This window comes from Rhinatrema bivittatum, chromosome 9, assembly GCF_901001135.1.
Source record: "Rhinatrema bivittatum chromosome 9, aRhiBiv1.1, whole genome shotgun sequence".
Classification (NCBI taxonomy): domain Eukaryota; kingdom Metazoa; phylum Chordata; class Amphibia; order Gymnophiona; family Rhinatrematidae; genus Rhinatrema; species Rhinatrema bivittatum.
In genome coordinates, this window is record NC_042623.1 from 124,395,777 (window position 1) to 124,419,724 (window position 23,948).

A 23,948-nucleotide genomic window follows, 5' to 3' on the forward strand; every position below is an offset into this window, starting at 1 on the left:
ACTTCATCTTCTAGCACAGTGGCCAGATTCCTGTCACAATGCTAATAAGAGGGGAAGAGGCATGTGTATGCCTCGAAGAGCAGTAGCGCATCATGGAGATGGCAGCGTCCTGCCGTGATGGCCCAAGTAAGTGAGGCCAACCAGAGAATGGCACTGCAGTCTGTTCATCATTACAGTGCCCCCTTCCTCTAAGCCCCCTCCCCAGGCCTTTGGCTTGTGGGGAAAGCAAATGGAATTCCTTTGTAAAACAAGGAGCTTGGATGATGGAGGCCATACCTTCCAGGATATGAGATAGGGTAGTTTGCCTCTAATGTACTTAGTATCTAGAATAGCTTGAGCTCTTCAAAGACTACTTTAACAGGTTTAGGAACAGGATGTGACAGCCATGATTGTAACAATGGCTTCAACAGCGACACACTGAATTGTGTTGTGGATCTTCAATATAGGAGGCAAGTGTAGACAGGGGTGGACTGCAGGAAAATATCAGCCTGGGGATTTTTTTTTCAAAAGAAGCCCATTTGGTATCTATTCTCTTGTGTTCCCTGCAGCATGTGTTTCAGCAGTTCCCAAAAGCATGCCAAACTGAACTTTTAAAGGTATATCATGTGACCAGAAACCTGGCAGAACTCAGCCAAAAAAATCTCCAACATATTTCATATTTTTCTAAACAACATACAGGCCAATACAGAACGGTGCACTCAGCCGAGAGCACCGTTAGCCCCTGTTTGGACGCGCGTTCTTGACGTGCTATTATTACCCCTTATACACAGGCCAATACAGAATGGTGCGCTCGTCCAAGCGCACTGTTAGCCCCCGTTTGGATGCGCGTTCTTGACGTGCTATTATTACCCCTTATACACAGCCCAATACAGAATGGTGCGCTCGTCCAAGCGCACTGTTAGCCCCCGTTTGGATGCACGTTCTTGACGTGCTATTATTACCCCTTATACACAGCCCGATACAGAATGGTGCGCTCGTCCAAGCGCACCGTTAGCCCCCATTTGGACGCACGTTTTTGACGCACTATTATTACCCCTTATACAGTAAGGAGTAATAGCGCATGGAAAACGAGCTGCCAACCCCCCCGAAACTAATAGCGCCCATCTTATGCAAATGCATGTTGATTAGCCTATTAGGTATTCACCCGCAATACAGAAAGCAAAATGTGCGGCCAAGCCGCACATTTTACTCTCAGAAATTAACTCCTGCCAAGGTTCCAGTGACAGTGAATGTGTGTGTGAGAGGAGAGGAAGAGGGGTGTAGAAGAGGGAGAGGGGGGGTACTGCTTTTCTGTACACCCTATGACTTAATATCATAGCGATATTGTCTGAAGCCCCAAAAATAAAAAATCTTCTTAAAAAAAAACAAAAAAAAACAAACTGCCCACAGCTTGGAAAACTGACGCTCAATTTTTCCGGCGTCCATGTTCCAAACCCAGTCAGACCCGCTGACAGCCACCACTTCCGCCAATAAGGAGGTGCTAGGGACGCGCTAGTATCCCTAGCGCCTCCTTATTAGCGCGGGCCTTAATTTAAATACTGAATCACGTGCCCAGGAGAGGTGTCTGGGCGCGCGTCGGGAGAGCAGGCACTCACCTTGGAGTGCCAGCTCTCCCGCGCAGTTTACTGTATGGGCCTGTAAGTAATAGAGCATACCCCAGACCAGGAGTGAACAAACACAGCTGCAGGCCCCTTCCTTCCAAGCAATCAATTTCTGCCCTTCCTCTCTCCAGTATGGTTATATCTCATATATCTATATTAGTCCTGGGTGAATTCTGAGCTACGGCAGAGCGCAGAATTTGCGCAGAATGCCCCCCTGCGCAGAATTGCCATTTTCTTTGCAGAATTTGGCAATTCTGTGCAGAGAATGGCAGAGGAGACCCTAGCATGCCATGAACGGAGCGCATGAAGATGAAGGCCCCAGTGTGCTGCGGGTCGCACTCCGTTCGCGGCGAAAATGAAAGTCCCTGGTGCCGTTCGTGGTGAAAAAGAAAGTCCCCGGTGCCGTTCACGGCGAAAATGAAGGCCCCGTGTGCCGTGAATGGAGTGTGCTCCGCTCGCAGTGATGATGAAGGTCCCAGTGAGAGTGAATGTGTGTGTGAGAGGAGAGGAAGAGGGGTGTAGAAGAGGGAGAGAGGGGTGAGGGAGGGGAGGGTGTGAAAGAGAGCAGGGGGGGGTGAAAGAGCAGGAGGTGGTGAGAGAGCATGGGAGGTGAGGGGGGATACTTGAGTGTGGGTACCAGAGAGAGAGCCTATAGAAGGAGTGTGTGTGTGTGTGTGTGTGTGAGAGAGATAGGGTGCTCGTCTATATGAAAAAGGAATCATGTGTATGTGAGGGTGTGGCCTGTGTGAAGAGATTGTATATGTGTGAGACAGAGCCTGTGTAAAGGGGTGCATGAGAGACAGACATAGGTAGCCTGTGTGAGGATGTATGTGTAAGACAGAAAGGGCGCTTGTTTGGGTGTGTATGCAAGAGAGAGGGAGCATGTGTGTGAGAGGCAGTACTGATAATTGGGTCAAACTCTGGGACTGGTGATAGAATGGAAGGGGTTGAGCCTAGAGGTGGAAGGGAGATACTGGCAGGTAGAAGAGCTGGGGCCTGAGAGGGCAAAGTGGCCAGGGGAGTAGGGAGAGCGAGTGAAAGGGACACTCAGTGAATTTCTAGGGAAATTCTGCTCAAAATATTTAAAATTCTGCATCTCTAAGTAATAACTTTTTTCTGTATTAATTTAAAATATAATTACTTAAAGACTATCATGTAAATTGTGTTATTTTGACCAATATAAAGTTTGCAGAATTAGGTTTTTGTGCGCAGAATTTATTTTTTTGCGAAGAATTCCCCCAGGAGTACTATATATATATATCCTGGATCTCTCTCTCTCATCTCTCTATCTCTCCTGAATTCCTGGTCTAGTATTTAAAAATTCTGCCAACCAATCAGCTCTTGAACCAGTTGCCAAGTAAATGAGACAAACGTACTGCCAGCCAATGTCAGATATACTCACATATACTCATTAAGAACTGGCACTTTGCCAGAAGTCTGAAAACAGGCCACAGTTAGGCCTATAAAGAAAGATGTTAATTTGCCTTCCAATGATTTAACCAATTATCGTCCCATCTCAAGTTTACCAACTATTGTGAAAAATATTGGAAAAAATAGTGTTAGAACAGTTAGAGGATTTTATGTCCAATAGGCAAGAATCATTCTACGGAGTATCTATTATTAAATGTTATGGATACTCTACTTGGCTGCTTAGATCAAGGATCTTCTGGAATTTTGATCCAGTTGGATCTGTCTGCAGCCTTCAACTCCTTACATCATGATATTTTCATACCTGAATGATAGAGTACAAAGGGTTCCGATTGAATCTAACTACTCTTCATGGCGGAAAATAATGTGGGGTATCCTGCAGGGTTCAACCCTGTCTTCAGCATTGTTTAATATCTCCTACTGGAGAGATTTTTCAGTCATTCAATATTAGATATTTTATATATGCAGATGACTTTCAGTTTTTATTGCCATGCAGTCCCAATGGTGACTTAACTTCAGGTATTAGCTTACTTCAGGAATGGTTAATTGGTCATAGTCCATTTCTTAATATGAAGAAGTCACAGATTCTTGGGGTAGGAAAGGGGTCCAACTTAATGAAGTCAAAGGAAGTTTGGTTATCCAAAACTATCAGTGCCAATTTAATCTGAAATTAAGAGTTTGGGAGTTTTTTTAGACTCCAAATTATCTATGAAACAACAAATCATGTCACCAATACTGCTTTTTATAAGCTTAAGTTAGTTCAACCATTAAAAATGCTGTTATCCCCAATTTACTTTTGGATGATTGTTCAGAGTCTAGTCCTTACTCACCTAGACTATTTGTGCTTCTCTGTATATTGGTCTTCCTGATAGGTTGACAACACACCTTACAGTTAGTACAGAATGCTTCTGCTTGAGTCATTTCTGGGATGTCAAGGAGAGAACATATAACCCCTGTTTTGAAAGACTTACACTGGCTCCCTGTTAAATGGAGGAATAGGTTTAGGTTGATCACCAGAGTTTTTAAATTTTTGAGAACACCTCCATGTGTACTGAGAAATCACCTTGAGTGGTGATACCCAGCACTTAGCTGCCCCTCCAGTCAAAAAAAATTAGATGGATCCACACTAGAGGGCGGGCTTTCTCCTCAGTGGCAGTACATGAATGGAATAAACTGCCTGTTACACTCAGGCAGCAACAGGATTTTAAAATCTTCAGGAAAGCTTTAAAGGCAGAGGTTTTTGATGAAGCATTTGGATGAGCCAGCAATTCAAGTCTTAATGTAATTATTTGTAAGGTGTTAACATTTGTATTTTGTGATGTTGTCTCAATATTTTATGACTGTTTTGCTGTAATCCGCACCAAACAATTGTCTGGAGGTTGCAGAATATAATATAAGATTCTAAATAAAATAAAATAAATTGGGTGTGTGTTTGTGTATTAGGCATTGTGGTATGTTGGAGCTTCTGAATACCTGTTATGAGAAGGGTACTATGTTGAGATTCAAAATATCCAGACAAAAGGTAGAAAAAAAAACATTTTTCCTTACAGGGAGGAAGAATAGCCTAGTGGTTAGAGCAGTGGACTATGAACCAAGGTTCAAGTCCCACTGTCACTCCTTGTGAAAGTCACTTTACCCTACATTGCCTCAGGTACAAAAACTTAGATTGTAAGCCCTCTGGGGATAGAGAAATACCTACAGTACCTGAATGTAAACCGGTGTGATATCTCAATTGAGATGAATGTCGGTATAGAAAAATAATAAATAAATAAATTCCAATAAGTCACATCTGAGAATATAAAATGTGAAGCATCTCAGATATATTTGTATTTTGCACAGTACATGAGAGAATGCATTTCTATTTCTCCAGTGTTGCACTGCATGCAGAGTCTGGCTTTTTGGGGTTTCTAGTTCATTGTTTGTCTGCATATTTCTATTTACAATTTGTGGTCACTTATTCTGTATTTGGTGAAGGTCTAGTCAAGTTCTGCTCTCTGATCAAGGTGAGATATTCTGTTAGTGTGTCATTTATGTAGTGATCTCTAGCAGTCTGGCTTGTTCTGTTTTCCCAATAGGAAGTGTACTGGTGTTCTAGGATCTGGTGTAATGTTTGCAATACTGTAATTTCATAGAATTTGTGGTCAGTTGCAACTGGCAGTACCCCGAGTAACTCCCAAGGAGAACCTTGCAAGTGAGTACCAGCACCTTTTTTCCCCTGCCCTGAAAAAAGTAGTGTATATTTGTGGATAAAGTGGCTGCTCTTCCTGCAAGCTCAGAATATATTTCAGTTTTTGCTGAATATTTTAGATTTATTTTTTTTTTGCTGATTATCTTACAAATACCAATGGAGATGTTGTTTGGGTTTATGAATATTTGCCTTCCGAAATGCAAAAATATTTTGGGCAAAATAAGCCCAAGTCATAATAGTAAATCTTAGTTTATACACGATTATAACTTCAAATGGGAGAATTTTTTCACATGTATGTGCAACATTTTTTTTTTAGTTACAATTGCACATACTATTAAATTGGCGAAGTCCAAAACTTTAAAACAAGCTAAAAAAAACCAAAACCAAAAACAAAAAAAACCTGAAAGATTGTCAAAGGAAAATAAAATACAGTTGGTTTGGAACACAGGCAAAACACATCAAAAGGTAAAAGACAACACAAGTTCAGGATTCATCTTAAAACTTCCAGTATTCTAACAAATGAAAAACAAATCTGATATCAAGGGAATTAGATAAGAACTTTGCCTTTAATCTACCTTAGATATCTGTAAGAAAAGGATCAGATCTATATTTTTGAAGCCAAGTTATTTTCCTCTCTGCTGCATCACCAAACCTAGATGCAGCACTAAACTGCCAAAACCTCCAGCTGCCCAGGGTCAACTCAATTAATATCCAAGGCAACAATATACTATAATTACCACATTTCTGTATGCAGTGTCTGCTTACATCATTGATACTTATAAAGCCACAAGGTATTAAAATTAACACTGGCTATAAGCAGCCTACCATCTGTAACTTGCCAAAATATGAACATTAAGAGGTGTATTTTGGATGATACCATACATTAGCAGTTGTATCATATGGCAGTACATTAGTATGAAGGATTATTTCTGCATGTCTTATTCCAACTCCTTTTTATAGTTATTATTATTCCCAAAACACATTACAGACAGAATAAATTTGACTTCCACAAGGTAAGAACTGAGAAAAAATAAATCAGTGGAAACCACTTTCCATAAAACAGTACATGACAGTTTACAACAAAATAGAAAACCTTCTTGTCCAAAAGCTAAGTTCTATCAGAGTGATAGTGCACAAAATTATTTTTATTTATAAAATTTATAACTCACCTATCAATCTTTCTAGGCAACATACAGGAATATAATTTCACATAAAAAACAGAACTCCATATGGTAATAACTCAGATACTAAAAACAATAGAATGCTGTTTTGAAAATAATGTAACTGCAAAAAGATTATATATATATATATATATATATATATATATATAAAATTATGTATCCCCATATATGATTTTTATATTGGAATTTGGGGAGGATCGTATATAAGAAAGAATTGATCTGTCTTGTGCTAATTAAACTGTGTAGGGATTTTATATATACACATATATACATATACATTAGCAGCCCCCTAAAATTGCTGGCTAGTATCTAACTAATCCTCATTAAATACTTGTTGGAATAAAAACCCCTTGACTTTCCTAAAAGATTTAATGCAAAACTCTGACCTGATATCATCTGAAAGTGTATGCCACAGTTCTTGCCCAGCAACTGCAAAAGATTGCTCCTGAGTCTTGCACAAACAAAACAATTTGACAAGTTCTTTCCCTAACATCTCAAGCAGTAAGTCAGAGCATAATTCTTCAGTAATACTCTATCTACTACAGGCAGGTATAACTGAATGGGACTCTTTACCTGCCATAACATAGGAAGCCAAGGTAATGATTTCAAACTAGGTGTAATATGCTGCCTTCTAGGAGGTCCAAAGGTGATAAGAGCTGCTGCATTTTGTGCAATCTTTAGAGCATCGGTTCTCAACCAGTGTGTCGCCAAGCACACACAGGTGTGTTGCCATACTTCCCAGTCCCCCGCTGCTCCTCCTGCTCCAGCGAAATGGAACTCTTCCTCCACCCAGGCTTATTAGCCCAGGCAGAACGCAGCAGGACAGCTGGAGTCAGTAGAACCAGCATGGTCTTTTCTTCCTGCCCCGGTGGCCTGGAAGAGGAAGTGGAGTGCAGAGGCTGCGAGCACGGGAAGAAGAGACCATACTAGGGAAAGTGTGTGCAGCATTGGTCCAAAGAAAAGCAGCATCTGCCCAGAGCAAAACGAGGAGCAACATCAGCACCCGTGGCCAATGGCACTCCTTTCTCGAGGCAGCGAGGGCTGGAAGAGATGGAGGCTGTTGCTGCCGCTAGTTCAGTGGGGAGAGTGAGTGAGCGAGCGAGGATATAAGTTTGAGATAGTGTGTGTGCGTGAGTGTGTGAGAAAGACAGCATGTATGTAAGTGTGTTTAAGAACCTGTTTGAGTGATTGAGAGTCTATGTAATTTGCGCACACCCTCCTCCTAATTCACGACAATCTCAGAGCACCTGGAAATCGAACATTTCCAGGTAGGGAAAACAGAGCATTTTTTAATCCTTATTTTTAATTATTGGGTCTTTAAGAACATTAAAAAATTCCAAACTGGGTCAGACCAAGGGTCCATCAAGCCCAGCTTCCTGTTTCCAACAGTGGCCAATCCAGGCCATAAGAACCTGGCAAATACCCAAAAACTAAGTCTATTCCATGTTACCATTGCTAATGGCAGTGGCTATTCTCTAAGTGAAATTAATAGCAGGTAATGGACTTCTCCTCCAAGAACTCATTCAATCCTTTTTTAAACACCGCTATACTAACTGCACTAACCACATCCTCTGGCAACAAATTCCAGAGTTTAACTGTGCGTTGAGTAAAAAAGAACTTTCTCCGATTAGTTTTAAATGTGCCCCATGCTAACTTCATGGAGTGCCCCCTAGTCTTTCTACTATCCGAAAGAGTAAATAACAGATTCTCATCTACCCGTTCTAGACCTCTCATAATTTTAAACATCTCTATCATATCCCCCCTCAGCCGCCTCTTCTCCAAGCTGAAAAGTCCTAACCTCTTTAGCCTTTCCTCATAAAGGAGCTGTTCCATTCCCCTTATCATTTTGGTAGCCCTTCTCTGTACCTTTTCCATCGCAATTATATCTTTTTTGAGATGCGGCGACCAGAATTGTACACAGTATTCAAGGTGCGGTCTCACCATGGAGCGATACAGAGGCATTATGATATTTTCTGTTTTATTCACCATTCCCTTTCTAATAATTACCAACATTCTGTTTGCTTTTTTGACTGCTGCAGCACACTGAACCGATGATTTCAATGTGTTATCCATTATGACGTCTAGATCTTTCTTGGGTTGTAGCACCTAATATGGAACCCAACATTGTGTAATTACAGCATGCGTTATTTTTCCCTATATGCATCACCTTGCACTTATCCACATTAAGTTTCATCTGCCATTTGGATGCCCAATTTTCCAGTCTCACAAGGTCTTCCTGCAATTTATCACAATCTGCTTGTGATTTAACTACTCTGAACAATTTTGTATCATCTGCAAATTTGATTACCTCACTCATTGTATTTCTTTCCAGATCATTTATAAATATTTTGAAAAGTAAGGGTCCCAATATATATCCCTGAGGCACTCCACTGTCCACTCCCTTCCACTGAGAAAATTGTCCATTTAATTCTACTCTCTGTTTCCTGTCTTTTAGTCAGTTTGCAATCCAAAGGACATCGCTACCTATCCCATGACTTTTTATTTTTCCTAGAAGCCTCTCATGAGGAACTTTGTCAAACGCCTTCTGAAAATCCAAGTATACTACATCTACCGATTCACCTTTATCCACATGTTTATTAACTCCTTCAAAAAAGTGAAGCAGATTTGTAAGGCAAGACCTGCCCTCGGTAAAGCCATGCTGACTTTGTTCCATTAAACCATATCTTTCCATATGTTCTGTGATTTTGATGTTTAGAACACTTTCCACTATTTTTCCTGGCACTGAAGTCAGGCTAACCAGTCTGTAGTTTCCCGGATCGCCCCTGGAGCCCTTTTTAAATATTGGGGTTACATTTGCTATCCTCCAGTCTTCAGGTACAATGGATGATTTTAATGATAGGTTACAAATTTTTACTAATAGGTCTGAAATTTCATTTTTTAGTTCCTTCAGAACTCTGGGGTGTATACCATCCGGTCCAGGCGATTTACTACTCTTCAGTTTGTCAATCAGGTCTACCACACCTTCTAGGTTCACCGTGATTTGATTCAGTCCATCTGAATCATTACCCATGAAAAACGTCTCCATTAGGGGTACCTCCCCAACATCCTCTTCAGTAAACACCGAAGCAAAGAAATCATTTAATCTTTCCGCGATGGCCTTATCTTCTCTAAGTGCCCCTTTAACCTCTCGATCATCTAACGGTCCAACTGACTCCCTCACAGGCTTCCTGCTTCGGATATATTTTAAAAGGTTTTTACTGTGAGTTTTTGCCTCTACAGCCAACTTCTTTTCAAATTCTCTCTTAGCCTGTCTTATCAATGTCTTACATTTAACTTGCCAACGTTTATGCTTTATCCTATTTTCTTCTGTTGGATGCTTCTTCCAAGTTTTGAATGAAGATCTTTTGGCTAAAATAGCTTCTTTCACCTCCCCTTTTAACCATGCCGGTAATCGTTTTGCCTTCTTTCCACCTTTCTTAATGTGTGGAATACATCTGGACTGTGCTTCTAGAATGGTATTTTTTAACAATGACCACGCCTCTTGGACATTTTTTTACTTTTGTAGCTGCTCCTTTCAGTTTTTTTCTAACAATTTTTCTCATTTTATCAAAGTTTCCCTTTTGAAAGTTTAGCACACGAGCCTTGGATTTGCACACTGTTCCTCTTCCAGTCATTAAATCAAATTTGATCATATTATGATCACTATTGCCAAGCGGCCCCACCACCATTACCCTCTCTCACCAAGTCCTGTGCTCCACTGAGAATTAGATCTAAATTGCTCCCTGTCTCGTCGGTTCCTGAACCAATTGCTCCATAAAGCTATCATTTATTCCATTCAGGAACATTCTCTCTCTAGCGTGTCCCGATGATACATTTACCCAGTCAATATTTGGATAATTGAAGTCTCCCATTATTACCGCACTACCAATTTGGTTAGCTTCCCTAATTTCTCTTAGCATTTCACTGTCCGTCTCACCATCTTGACCAGGTGGACGGTAGTATACCCCTATCACTATAGTCTTCCCCGACACACAAGGGATTTCTACCCATAAAGATTCAATTTTGAATTTAGTCTCATGCAGGATGTTTATCCTGTTGGTCTCTATGCCATCCCAGACATAAAGCGCCACACCACCTCCTGGGTGCTCCTCTTTGTCATTGCAATATAATTTGTACCCCGGTATAGCACTGTCCCATTGGTTATCCTCTTTCCACCATGTCTCTGAGATGCCAATTAAGTCTATGTCATCATTCACTGCTATACATTCTAATTCTCCCATCTTACTTCTTAGACTTCTGGCATTAGCATACAAACATTTCAAAGTTTGTTTGTTTGTATTTTCATTCTCCTTTTTAATTGTTAGGGGTAAGTTAGAATTTTTTTAGCTCAGGTGAGTTTTTAGTTACAGGCACTTGGACTATTTTTCTAATTATTGGAACCTCACTGTCGGGATGCCCTAATTCTAATACATAATTAGTATCCTTTGAAGATACCTCCCTCCAAACCATGTGCTGCTGAGCGACTGTCGACTTTCCCCTTTGTTCTAGTTTAAAAGCTGCTCTATCTCCTTTTTAAAGGTTAGCGCCAGCAATCTGGTTCCACCCTGGTTAAGGTGGAAGCCCATCCTTTCGGAAGAGACTCCCCCTTCCCCAAAAAGTTCCCCAGTTCCTAACAAAACTGAATCCCTCTTCTTTGCACCATCGTCTCATCCACGCATTGAGACTCTGGAGCTTTGCCTGCCTCTGGTGACCTGCGCGTGGAACAGGGAGCATTTCAGAGAATGCTACCCTGGAGGTTCTGGATTTAAGCTGTCTACCTAAGAGCCTAAATTTGGCTTCCAGGACCTCCCTCCCACATTTTCCTATGTTGTTGGTGCCCACATGTACCACGACAGCCGGCTCCTCCCCAGCACTGTCTAAAATCCTATCTAGGTGTCGCGTGAGGTCCGCCACCTTCGCACCAGGTAGGCATGTTACCAGGCGATCCTCACGCCCACCAGCCACCCAGCTATCTACATTTCTAATAATCGAATCACCAACTATGATGGCTGACCTAACACTTCCCTCCTGGGCAGTAGGCCTTGGGGAGATATCCTCAGTGCGAAAGGACAATGCATCACCTGGAGAGCAGGTCCTTGCTACAGGATCCTTTCCTGCTGCACCTGGTTGGTGCTCTCCCATCATGAGACCTTCTTCCTCCAAGGCAGCACCAGGGCTGCCAGTCTGAAGTTGGGACTTGACTACTATGTCCCTGAAGGTCTCATCTATATACCTCTCTGTCTGCCTCAGCTCCTCCAGGTCTGCCACTCTAGCCTCCAGAGAGAGATCAGACTCATTCTCTGAGAGCCAGGAGCTCTTTGCATCGCATGCACATGTACAACTTCTCACCGGTGGGTAAGAAATCATACATGTGACACTCTATGCAAAAGACTGGGAAGCCCCCCTCTTGCTGCTGGACTGCTGCCTTCATCTCAATTTTGATCCATTCCTAGTTAAGTTTTAGGTTGCTATGGGAGTAGGAATGTGTCTAACGTCCTTTAAATGTATTAGTGAATTTACTATGTGTCTGGTAGTGGCCTACCGGGGTCTGATTGAATTCTCAATAAAGTTTGTTGATTTTTTTTCTTTTTTTTTTTTTTGTGAAAGTGGCACCTGCCTATAAATTAAGGGATGAGCTAGGGGTGGGTGGGCGAGGGGTGGGAGGGTTGGGAAATACAGTCTAACTTCAGTTAGTCAGCCAGAGTGACTCACTGCTCTCTTGTCTGCTGTTTTGAAATATTTTATTGGTGTCTAGAAATTTTTGATATGGTGTTAATGATTGGATATTCCATTCATCAGTGATTTTGAAATAATCTGTTATTAGTTTGATCTTGCTTTATTTTATGAGGACCGGTGATTTCTTTTTCCTTTGTTGCACTGCATACAAAGATTCTGGCTTGTTGCTGTTTCCAGTTCAGTTTTTGACTGCATGTTTCTATTTATGCAGTATGGTTTCTTTATTCTTTGTTAGTTGAGGGTCTGGCACATGTGATTGAGGTGAGGTATTCTGCTGCATGTAATTTCTGGGAAGGGCTCTATAGCAGCCTGGCTTGTTCCATTTTCCTAACAGAAGTATTAAAGGCCTGGTGTAATATTTTCAATGTTATCTTCTTAGGTAAAGTAAAGTGGTTACTGTTTGAGTGCTGGAAATTGGTGCTGTTCTGGTATGGGAGGTTTATTATTTATATAATTTATGGTCAGAGAGAGTATTCTTATTTTTCCCTTGTGTCAAGTCAGTCATTCTTAACAATAAAAGTAATGTGGGGCTTTTTTTTTTTTTTTTAATTTCCACTATAGAATTTAATGAGCAGTGTGTGACACATGAGAGCCATCTGTCAGATGTGTCCCGACCGAAAAAAGGTTGAGAACCACTGCTTTAGAGCACACATAGTAGAACTAGAAAGCCCTAGAAAAGGGGTGGCCAACTGCAGTCCTTAAGAGCCAGAAACAGGCCAGGTTTTCAGGGTATACACAATGACTATGCATGAGATAAATTTGTATACAATAGAGGTAGTGCATGCAAATCTCTCTCATGCATATTCATTGTGGATATCCTGAAAACCTGGAGTTGGCCACCCCTGCCTTAGAAGAACAGAATTACAATAATCCAGGTCATTCAGGACTAATGCATGAATTACAGTTCTGAAATCTTCCAAGGATAGAAAAGACCTTAATTGTCACAAAATTCGCAATTTAAAGAAAACATTTTGCACCAATTTCTTAACATGTGGCTTTAAAGATAAAATGCTATCAAATTATTCCAGGTTACACATCTGTATGGCAATAGGAAACAAATGCCCATTAATCTCAATACAGTCAGGAATGTCATTTCTAGACTGTTGCTAACAAAATTTCCATTTTCTTTAAATACAATGAAACACAGAAACATAGAAATGACGGCAGAAGACGACCAACAGGCCCATCCAGTCTGCCCAGCAAGCTCTCACACTTATTTTCCCATATCTTTCTGTTACCCCGACCGCTGAATTCAGGGCCCTTTTTTATTCCAATTTCCTTCCACCCCCGCCATTGATGCAGAGAGCAATGTAGGAGCAGCAAAGTGAATTATAAGGTTTAATGTTTGAGGGTAATAACCTTTGTAACGATGTTTGTATATTCATACTGCTCAGATCAATGCCTTGTTAGATGTTGTCTGGATGTAAATCCTCTTTTCCTCAGTCCCCTCCTGCCGCTGAAGCAGAGAGCCACGCTGGATATGCATTCAAGGTGAAGTAACAGGCTTGATTGGTTTAGGGTAGTAACCCTAAACCAATCAAGCAAGCTACTCATGTTTGTTTACCCAGACTGTGCAATTCAGTCCTTGTTGGGTGTTGTCTGAGTATAAATCCTCTTTTCTTCATTCCCCCTGCCATTGAAGCAGTGAGCTGTGCTGGATATGCATGCCAAGAGAAGTATCAGGCTTACTTGGTTTGGGGCAGAAACCACCACAACAAGCAAGCTACTCCCATGCTTATTTGTTTACCCAGACTGTGCAACCTTGTTGGTTGTTGCCTGAATGCAAATCCTCTTTTCCATATTTCCTCTTGTCGTTGAAGCATAGAGCAATGTTGGAGTCGTATTAACCGTGTGAACATTTATTGAATAAGTGTATTAATCACCAGGTTGTAGCCATCATTCCCACAAGCCACCCCCATGCCTCTTCTCTTCATTCCCAACCTCTAGGTTTATGATCCTCTTGCCTTTATGGATCCACAGGGGCAGATTTTTAAAAAGTACGCCCGCACAAACAAGAATACGCCGGATTTTAATAGATATGTGCGTAGCAGCACGTATCTTTTAAAATCCGGGGTCGGCGTGCGCAAGGCTGCGCAAAATCGGAAGCCTGCGCGCGCCAAGCCGCACAGCCTGCCTCCGTTCCCTCCGAGGCCACTCTGAAATCGGAGCGGCCTCGGAGGGAACACTTTCCTTCCACCCCCCCTGCACCTTCCCCTCCCTAACCTACCCCCCTAGCCCTATCTAACCCTTCCTACCTTTGTTTGAAAAGTTGCGCCTGCCCCTCCCCTGCTCGGCAAGAGTAACTCACACGCGTCGGTGGGTTGCTGGCGTGCCATCACCCGACCCGGGGGCTGGTCCCGAACGTTGCGCCGCCCACAACACGCACCCCGACACGCCCCGGGACTTACACGCATCCCAGGGCTTGCGCACGCCGCCAAGCCTATTCAACATAGGCTCGGCACACGCAGGGGGAGCTTGGGGCAGGTTTTCGGGGGGAGGCGGGGTTACGCGCGTACCCTTTTGAAAATCTGCCCCACAGTGTTTATCCCATGCCCCTTTGAAATCCTTCACAGTTTTGGTCTTCACCACTTCCTTCAGAAGGGTGTTCCAGGCATCCACCACCCTCTCTGTGAAGAAATATTTCCTGACATTGGCTCTGAGTCTTCCTCCCTGGAGTTTTAAATCGTGACCCCATGGTTCTGCAGATTTTGTTTCCAATGGAAAAGGTTTGTCGTTGACTTTGGATCATTAAACCTTTCAAGTATCTGAACATCTGTATCATATCACCCCTGCTCCTCCTTTCCTCCAGGGTATACATATTTAGATTCTTCAATCTCTCCTCATAAGTCATTTGATGAAGACCATCCACCTTTTTGGTCGCCCTTCTCTGGACCGCCTCCCATCCTGTCTCTGTCCCTTCGGAGATACAGTCTCCAGAACTGAGCAGAGTACTCCAGGTGAGGCCTCACCAAGGACCTGTACAAGGGGATAATCACTTCTCGTTTCTTACTCAATATTCCTCTCTTTATGCAGCCCAGCATTCTTCTGGCTTTAGCTATCGCCTTGCCACATAGTGTTTAACGATCTGAAGTCGGCGAAACAATCACCCTAAGGTCTCTCTCCTGCTCCGTGCATATCAGCCTTTTACCCCCCATCAAATACAGATAATATATGTTGAGTAGCCATTTCCCAATATGCTAAATATGTTCAAAACAAAACAAAAAGATTTCATCTCCTTTTACTTCTCTTCCAATGATTTGCATACTCTTGGAAATCCATATAATTATAATAGATTTGTTTACAGAGAGAAAAAGCCTACATACAGGCCGATACAGATTGGTGCGCTCAGTTGAGCGCACCATTTAGCCCCGTTTGAGATATATATACATATCTATATACATCTATATATATACATATCTACATATATACATATCTATATATACATATCTACATATCTATCTATATATATAGATATAGATATAGAGAGAGAGAGATAAATATATATATAGTAGAGATCTCTCTCTATATATCTATATATATATATAGATATATATCTATAGAGATATAGATATAAATATATATATAGATGTAGAGAAATCTCTCTTTCTCTATATATCTATAATGTTACCGTTATTTCTTTTCTCTTCTAATTCTTGTTACCCTCTTCCCAGTTTTGATTCCCCTGTTAAAATGTAATTTCCAAGCATAACCAGTTTTGCTGTAAACCGGCATGATGTCCACAACTAACGCCGGTATATGAAAATATTTAAATTAAATAAATAAATAAATAAATATATATATAGATAGATATATATATATATAGATAGATATATATATATATATATATATATAGAGAGAGAGAGAGAGAGAGAGAGAGAGAAATATTTCTCTACATCTATATATATATTTGTATCATCTCTATTTCTATATCTATCTATCTATATATATATCTTTATATCTATATATTTATTTATTTATGTATTTATTTATTAATAAGGGGTAATAGCGCGTGTAAAACGCACGGTCAAACGGGGCTAAATGGTGCTCAGCTGAGAGCACCAATCTGTATCGGCCTGTATGTAGGCTTTCTCTCTGTAAACAAATCTATTACATATTATAATAGATATAATATATATACACATTATAATTATAAATATATACAATATATATATTAAAGAGCGACATATACACACATACATATATATGACTCTTTAAACAATCCTACCCTGACCCAGACCCCCCCCCCCCAGCCCAACTCTCCTTCCCTCCGCCCATAGCCCTCTCTCTTCCTTAATTCCATTTACTTACTGTACTCCCTGGTACTACTAGCTTGATCGTGCTTTCTCACGCTTCCCCCCCCCCCCCCCGTCTTCCCTCCCGTCCTTTCCCCCCCCCCCCCCCCCGCTCGGCATGTTTCCCGCCTTTTCACCCTCCACCCTTTAGCCACCCCTCCTTCCTTAAGTGCCTCCACTGGATCCTCTGTACACAGTGTTAAGTATTGTATTTCCATTTGGTTTTTTGTATATTGCTATTCTGTATACTGCTACTCTGTACTCAACGCCAATTTTGTACATTGCTTGTTACTTACTGTAAATTTCTATATTGTTAGCCCTGGACAATAATTTTTTGTCTACGAGCCATTGTTCTTTTATTTGTTATCATCTGTCCTCCTTTTCTTCTCTCCCTTTCCTCAGTACTTGACTTTCATTGCTGCCCCCCTCTCCGTTTTTATTGTATTTCTCTGAAGTTTTATGTAAAGCAATATGATGTTCCCTCAAATATCGGTATAAAAAGCTAATAAATAATAAATATAATATACATAATATATATAAAAATAAAATATTATAATAAAATAATACAAAATAATATAATATACAGCGCTGGGGCTGGTTCATTGGTTGTCCTTTGCAGTGCCACACAAAGGGATCTGGGATTAATTTCCAGCTTGAGTCTTCTGCTCTCAGACTCAGCAAGGGCTGAGATCAGATGCTATAGAAGCAGCTTTGACTGACCCCTTGCCCACTAGATGCTATAATCATGAAATGTCACCCAGTGGCCGTGTTTAGAGTCCATAACTGTAGGGTTCCAGAAGGAGCTATGGTGCATGGCCCACATCAGAGGAAAATCTGTGCAAAGGCTGAACTAAACTGATATGGAAGGGGATATAAAAATAGAGAGAAAAACATTTCCAGGACGGTGCAAATGAAGTCTTATGCCACTAGATCCTAGTCTTGACTGAGCTATAAGCCCAAAGGACCAGCAGAAAACTGCCAAATCAAAAAAAAATGTATACATATATACACCCATATATTTATATAGACAGATATACACACACAAATAAGTAAATATACACAGTGTTAGAGAACAGACTTCCCAATTGTTTCTAAAACAATTTTATAAAACTTTTTTTATTATTATTATTATTACAGACATAGCATAATACTTACTTTTACTATCTGAATACCCATTGAGTCATCATCAGGATTGCTTCTGTCATTGAAGGTGAACCGCATAGTTTTATCCCAGTCAATTGAAATACTATGCAAATAATGATCTGCTAGAGTAAGCCAAACCTAGGGAAAAATGCATTGTAACAATATATTTTAGCTTCTCATTCATTCTGAAATGAACAAACAAATTATTTACATATTATAGGATCCTCAAACACTGGAGATATTTAGTGGAAACCAGGAAGCAGCTTCATGGAAAAAAAAGAATGACATTACAGTAAAGCACTTTTCCGTACCATAAACTGTGTTCTCCTGAGGCAGCAGGATAAATTATTTATGATGTGGATGACACTGAATGGACCCTTCTCTCTCATCTCATACAGCTTCTGCTTTACTAAGCATATTCGGGAGTTCCCATGAGGGTGCTGCCTTGTGAGCTCTTCAGTAGATATTGGAGCTAAGCTTTAGCAAGGTAGACTACTATCCAGAGGGGGGAGGTGGGGTATTAAGCCTGGTTAATTCATTCTACTGTATATGGAGAACAGTTTACAGTAAACAAACTTGCTTTCTCTTGACAAGCAGAGAAAAATTAGCCATGACATGTGGGGAATCCCAAGCTGAGTGCTGCAGTGGAGCGATTACTAAAAAAGCAACCTGGACCCCACTGTAGATTGAACTATTGGGTGAACAGGTTGTACAAAACTTCAAAGTTACTGACACTTCTTAATAGATAGACCAAACAGTAATGAGATTAAAGATGTGGACTGACACCCAAAATGCAGCTTTGCACATATATCTTCAATAAGCAAGGCTCTGAAATGAGCCACTAATGTAGCCATGGATCTCATCTGATGAGCCTTTATAGAGTCTGTGATCTGGAGGTCAGCCAGAGTGTAGCAATGAGTGATGCAATCTACTAGCCAGTTGGATGAAGTGCGCTTGGCAAATGTTAGGATCTTAAGAGATAAATAGCTTTGAGGCCTCACGATATGGCTGAGTTCTTTTGATAGTAAGCTAAGGCTCTCTTACAGACCAATGAATAAAGGGTCTTTTCCTCTTCATGTGCATATGGTCTTGGAAAGAAAATGGGTAACAATAGATCGATGTACATGAAACGTTGATACCACTTTTGGCAGAAACTTGCAGTGGGTGCAGAGCATCACCATAATTTACCAATGACTGAGGCTCAGACTCTCCTAGCCAACATGATTCCAACTAGGAATAACACTTTCCATGTGAGAAACTTCAAAGAAGCCAACTCCAATGGCTTGGTAAGCTATGTCAAGACCATATTAAGACTGCATGACACTGGTGGTTTGGCTACCAAAGGATTCATATGCCACAAGCCTTTTATAAACTTTGACACTAAAGGATAAGTGGATATCTGTTTTCCCTCTACTTGAATATGGTAAGTTGCTATGGTACTGAGATGCACCTTGACTGCAGAGGTACTGAGACCTGAGGAGGAAAGAGAATAAGTGCTGAAGCAGCTCCTATATTTTGCAAGTGAAGGGGTCCAGGGAGCTCTGTTGACACCATGGAAATGGAAACCATTTCCATTTAAAAGGAGTAAGCTGCAAGCCTTTCAGGCTGAGGGCTTCCTGGTAGATACCATCATATTTCAGCTTCCTTGGGCAGGGATAGGGAAGCAATCAATGAGAGCTCAACATCCAGGCTCTCAATTTAAGAAAGAGAAGGTTCAGATAATACAGATGGCCTTCTTGAGTCCATAAGGCTGGATTACCTCCTAGAGGGGTTGGGGAGGGGCCTGAAAGACAACTGGACAAGGTGCAAGAACTATATTTGTATGGGCCTTGCTGATGCAATAAGTATCAAGTAAACCAGGTGTCTGAGCACTTTCTGAACTATCCTGGTTATTAGCAGAAGCAATGGAAAAACATGCATGAGATCTTTCCAGCTGAACAGGAAAGTGTTCGGAGTAGACCTGAGTTTGCTTGGAAGAATGGAGCAAAATCTTTCCACTTCTCTGTTTTCCATTGATTCAAATAGGTCAATCAATAGATGTACCCAAAGACTGAACAGTGCTTTACCAACTGATGTAGGGACCACTTGTAAGGACGAAACATTCTGCTGAGGCAATCTGCCAATGTGTTGGAAATCCCCAGAAAGTAGATGACTTGCAGGAAGGCTTAAGTGATCGCAAGCCCACTACTATGTGGCCCAAGACAACTAAAATTAACTGGCTATTGTCTAAGCCATCTGCTTTAACCAATAATCTAGGGATCTAAGGCAGTATACTTGATTGTTGGGAGAAATGCTCTCTCTTCTAGAGAGTGTATTCATACCCTAATTTGATTTTCTGGGACAGAATCAGGTTACATTTCTTGAATTTACAATAAAACTCAAAAGGGTTGGATTGTCTTCTTTAGGGAGTTCAGCACCCTCAATTCAGAAACTCCAGGTACCAGCCAGTCAACCAGATAAGAAAACACCTAGATGCCCTGATGACAGATGTGCTGCAACTATTGCTAGGCATTTGGTGAAGACCCTCTGTGCCATCAAGAGCCCGAAGGGGAGCATCTTGTACTGATAGTGATGATTATTGCCAAAGGGAGGGATGGATGGATATTTGAGCATACTCATCCTTCAGATCAAGTGCACACATCCCATCTCCCACCTAAATGAAAGGCAGGATGGTATGGCGGTAGTTAATTTTGAACTTTTCCCATAACATGCTTTTGCTGTGGCTTTGTAAATCCAGTATGGGTCTCAATCCATAAAATTTCTTGGGGATGAGGAAATAGCAGGAGTAGAACTCATGGCCATGTTGTTTGGGAGGGACAATTCAATCATCTGCTGCTTGAGAAACAACTCCATCTCTAGGCACAACTGAGAGATGGATCCAGATCAAAGGCCAAACAATGGGGAAGTGCCAGAAGTCAGGAGAAATGCAAGGGGTAACCAGATTCCACAATCTTGAGCACCCAGTAGTCTTTGTTGATTTTGCGCCATGTCTCCATGTAGAGTTGTTCTTCCCCCTATTAGAGGACTGAGTTCTGGACTACAGGGCTGGTCAAAAACTAAGCCCAGGTTTGGGATGAATCTGACATTTTTGGCCGATGTCTGAGGCAGAAGTTTGCCTTCATGGCAGCACAGGTGCAGCACGATACTACTGCAATTGCTGGAAAGAATGCATCTGGAAATAAGAATGCTCAGAGCCTGTTAAGAGAAACTGAACCTCCATATGCTTCTCAGTAATTTAATCAACTGTTTCCCCCAGGTTTGTCTCTGAAAAGGTGATCTCCAGTGCAGGGAACATCCAAATTATTATGGACATCATTATACAAACTGCTGGTCCTTAATCAAGCCATTTGGCAAATTCTAATGGCTGCCACTGACTAATAGCTTTTAATGTCAAATGACTTGCATACTGACAAATGAGGTAGCATATGCATTCTTCCATGTCTCAAACCACTCTTAAAAAAACCAAACTTGGAACCAAATGACCCTAACAATTACCGACCTATAGCCAATCTTCCTTTCATTGCCAAGATTATGGAAAGGCTGGTGAATTCCCAACTATCAGACTACATTGAAGATAACAAACTGCTATCCGCCTCGCAATATGGATTCCGCAAGAACCTAGGTACAGAATCCCTCCTCACCTCCCTCACAGACCTCCTTATTCTTGGCATAGACAAAGGCCAATCCTTCATATTGGTCCTTCTAGATCTTTCAGCAGCCTTTGATACCGTCAATCATTCTATACTCTTAAACCAATTATCTACAATAGGAATTTCTGGATTGGCGCTCTCCTGGTTCAAATCATTTCTCACTAACAGAGGTTATAAAGTTAAAATCCAAAACAAAGAGTCATCACGTTTCGACTCGACCATTGGAGTCCCTCAAAGCTCCTCTTTATCCCCTACACTCTTTAATATTTACCTCATGCCTCTTTGTCAACTCCTCACCAACCTCAACTTAAATCACTTTCTTTATGCAGATGACATACAAATACTGATCCCCATCAAAGAATCATACTCAAAAACACTCGATTTCTGGGAGTCCTGTCATCAAGAAATCAAAAACCTCCTCAACAGCCTAAATCTGGTACTTAACTCCAATAAAACAGAACTATTACTCATTTCTCCTGAGAACAACAATCCTTCAACTTGTCTTCCAACCAACCTACAAACTACTCAAGTAAGAGATCTAGGTGTTCTAATCGACAATAAACTAAACTTCAAAGCCCACATAAACAAAACAACCAAAGACTGCTTCTATAAGCTGCATGTTTTAAAAAGGATAAAACCCCTCTTCCACACCAAAGACTTCAGAACCATCCTCCAAGCTCTCATATTCTCCAAATTAGACTATTGTAACTCTACGTTACTTGGCCTCCCCTCCTCCTACACCAAACCGCTACAAATGGTCCAAAACGCAGCAGCCAGACTACTAACACCAGGAAGAGAGACCATATCTCCCCAGTCCTAAAAGACCTCCACTGGTTACCAATTCATTTCAGAGTAATTTACAAATCTATCACCTTAATATACAAAATCATTCACCAACACACCACAATTGACCTACAAATTCCTATACGTTCACACATATCCACAAGACCGACCAGAGAAGCTTACAAAGGATGCCTCATTGTTCCACCTACCAAAACCACTAACCACAGTACCTTAAGACACCGAGCCTTCTCCACAGCAGGCCCACAATTATGGAACACCATCCCACCAGATCTCAGAAATGAGCCATGCCTCCTAACTTTTAGGAAAAGACTTAAGACATGGCTGTTTGGGCAAGCCTTCCCGAACTCCACTTAACACGCCCACCATTAAAGACTCCACTCAGCAACTGTATATTTCGGATTGTGTATATATACTGTACTATTGTATATAATTAACCTCCTCTTTCTCTTTCTATTTTCCCCCTCCCAGTTATCAGCCCCTGTTAATTGTAACTGCATCTCTTCTTCACGTTTATTTATGTTCTTGGTTGTTTTCTTCACACCCCTGTTTCATGTAAACCGGCATGATGTGAATGCTTTCATGAATGCCGGTATAGAAAAACCTTAAATAAATAAAATAAATAAAATGTCCAAGAGCACCTGCAGATATGCAGCATGGCCTCTTGTCACCTGGGCATAGCAGCAGTTTCAGTTTCTGAATATAATCATGTAAGTAATGAATCGTATAGAACTGGTGGGTGGCAAAGTGGACATTAAGCATTTAATTCTGGGAAACCTCCCCCCCCCCCACCCCAGCTGTCTAGCAGACTAGGATCTTTACCTAGCAGAGTATTGGACAATATCCTTGTTTCCTTTGCCCACTTTAACTCTGAGTCTGCAACAACTGATTGAAAGGGCAGTTGCACCAGTCCTAACCCCAGGGTCTACTGGACTATTTTAGGTCTAGTTTTCAGGCTACTGGCATATGGGAGATTGATTTTTTTCACATTTTTGTTTGCGATTCCTGCAGAATAGAATACTGAAATCACTGCAGGTTCTGCTGGAGTATCTAGGATCTATAGAAGGCTGAATATATCTGTGCTGGAATCATCGTGTTTATGAACATAAGAACATAAAAAATTGCAATGCTGGGTCAGACCAAGGGTCCATCAAGCCCAGCATCCTGTTTCCAACAGAGGCCAAACCAGGTCACTAGAACCTGGCAATTACCCAAACACTAAGAAGATCCCATGCCACTGATGCAATTAATAGCAGTGGCTATTCCCTAAGTAAATTTGATTAATAGCCGTTAATGGACTTACATAAGAACATAAGAAAATGCCATACTGGGTCAGACCAATGGTCCATCAAGCCCAGCATCCTGTTTCCAACAGTGGCCAATCCAGGCCATAAGAACCTGGCAAATACCCAAAAACTAAGTCTATTCCATGTAACCATTGCTAAAGTCAGTGGCTATTCTCTAAGTGAACTTAATAGCAGGTAATGGACTTCTCCTCCAAGAACTTATCCAATCCTTTTTTAAACACAGCTATACTAACTGCACTGACCACATCCTCTGGTAACAAATTCCAGAGTTTAACTGTGCGTTGAGTAAAAAAGAACTTTCTCCGATTGGTTTTAAATGTGCCCCATGCTAACTTCATGGAGTGCCCCCTAGTCTTTCTACAATCCGAAAGTGTAAATAACCGATTCACATCTACCCGTTCTAGACCTCTCATAATTTTAAACACCTCTATCATATCCCCCCTCAGTCGTCTCTTCTCCAAGCTGAAAAGTCCTAACCTCTTTAGTCTTTCCTCATAAAGGAGCTGTTCCATTCCCCTTATCATTTTGGTAGCCCTTCTCTGTACCTTCTCCATCGCAATTATATCTTTTTTTGAGATGCGGCGACCAGAATTGTACACAGTATTCAAGGTGCGGTCTCAC

General features: G+C 41.3%; 1 protein-coding gene across 3 annotated transcripts in view; it reads right to left on the bottom strand.

The window, feature by feature from the left end:
* Positions 1-23,948, bottom strand: part of TBC1D30 (TBC1 domain family member 30) — a 301,699-nt gene that overhangs the window by 105,627 nt on the left and 172,124 nt on the right. For all 3 annotated transcript variants that reach the window (XM_029615714.1, XM_029615713.1, XM_029615715.1), the window contains one exon: positions 17,582-17,707. In XM_029615714.1, coding sequence (XP_029471574.1) covers positions 17,582-17,707 — 126 coding nt within the window. The remainder of the gene's footprint in view (positions 1-17,581; positions 17,708-23,948) is intronic.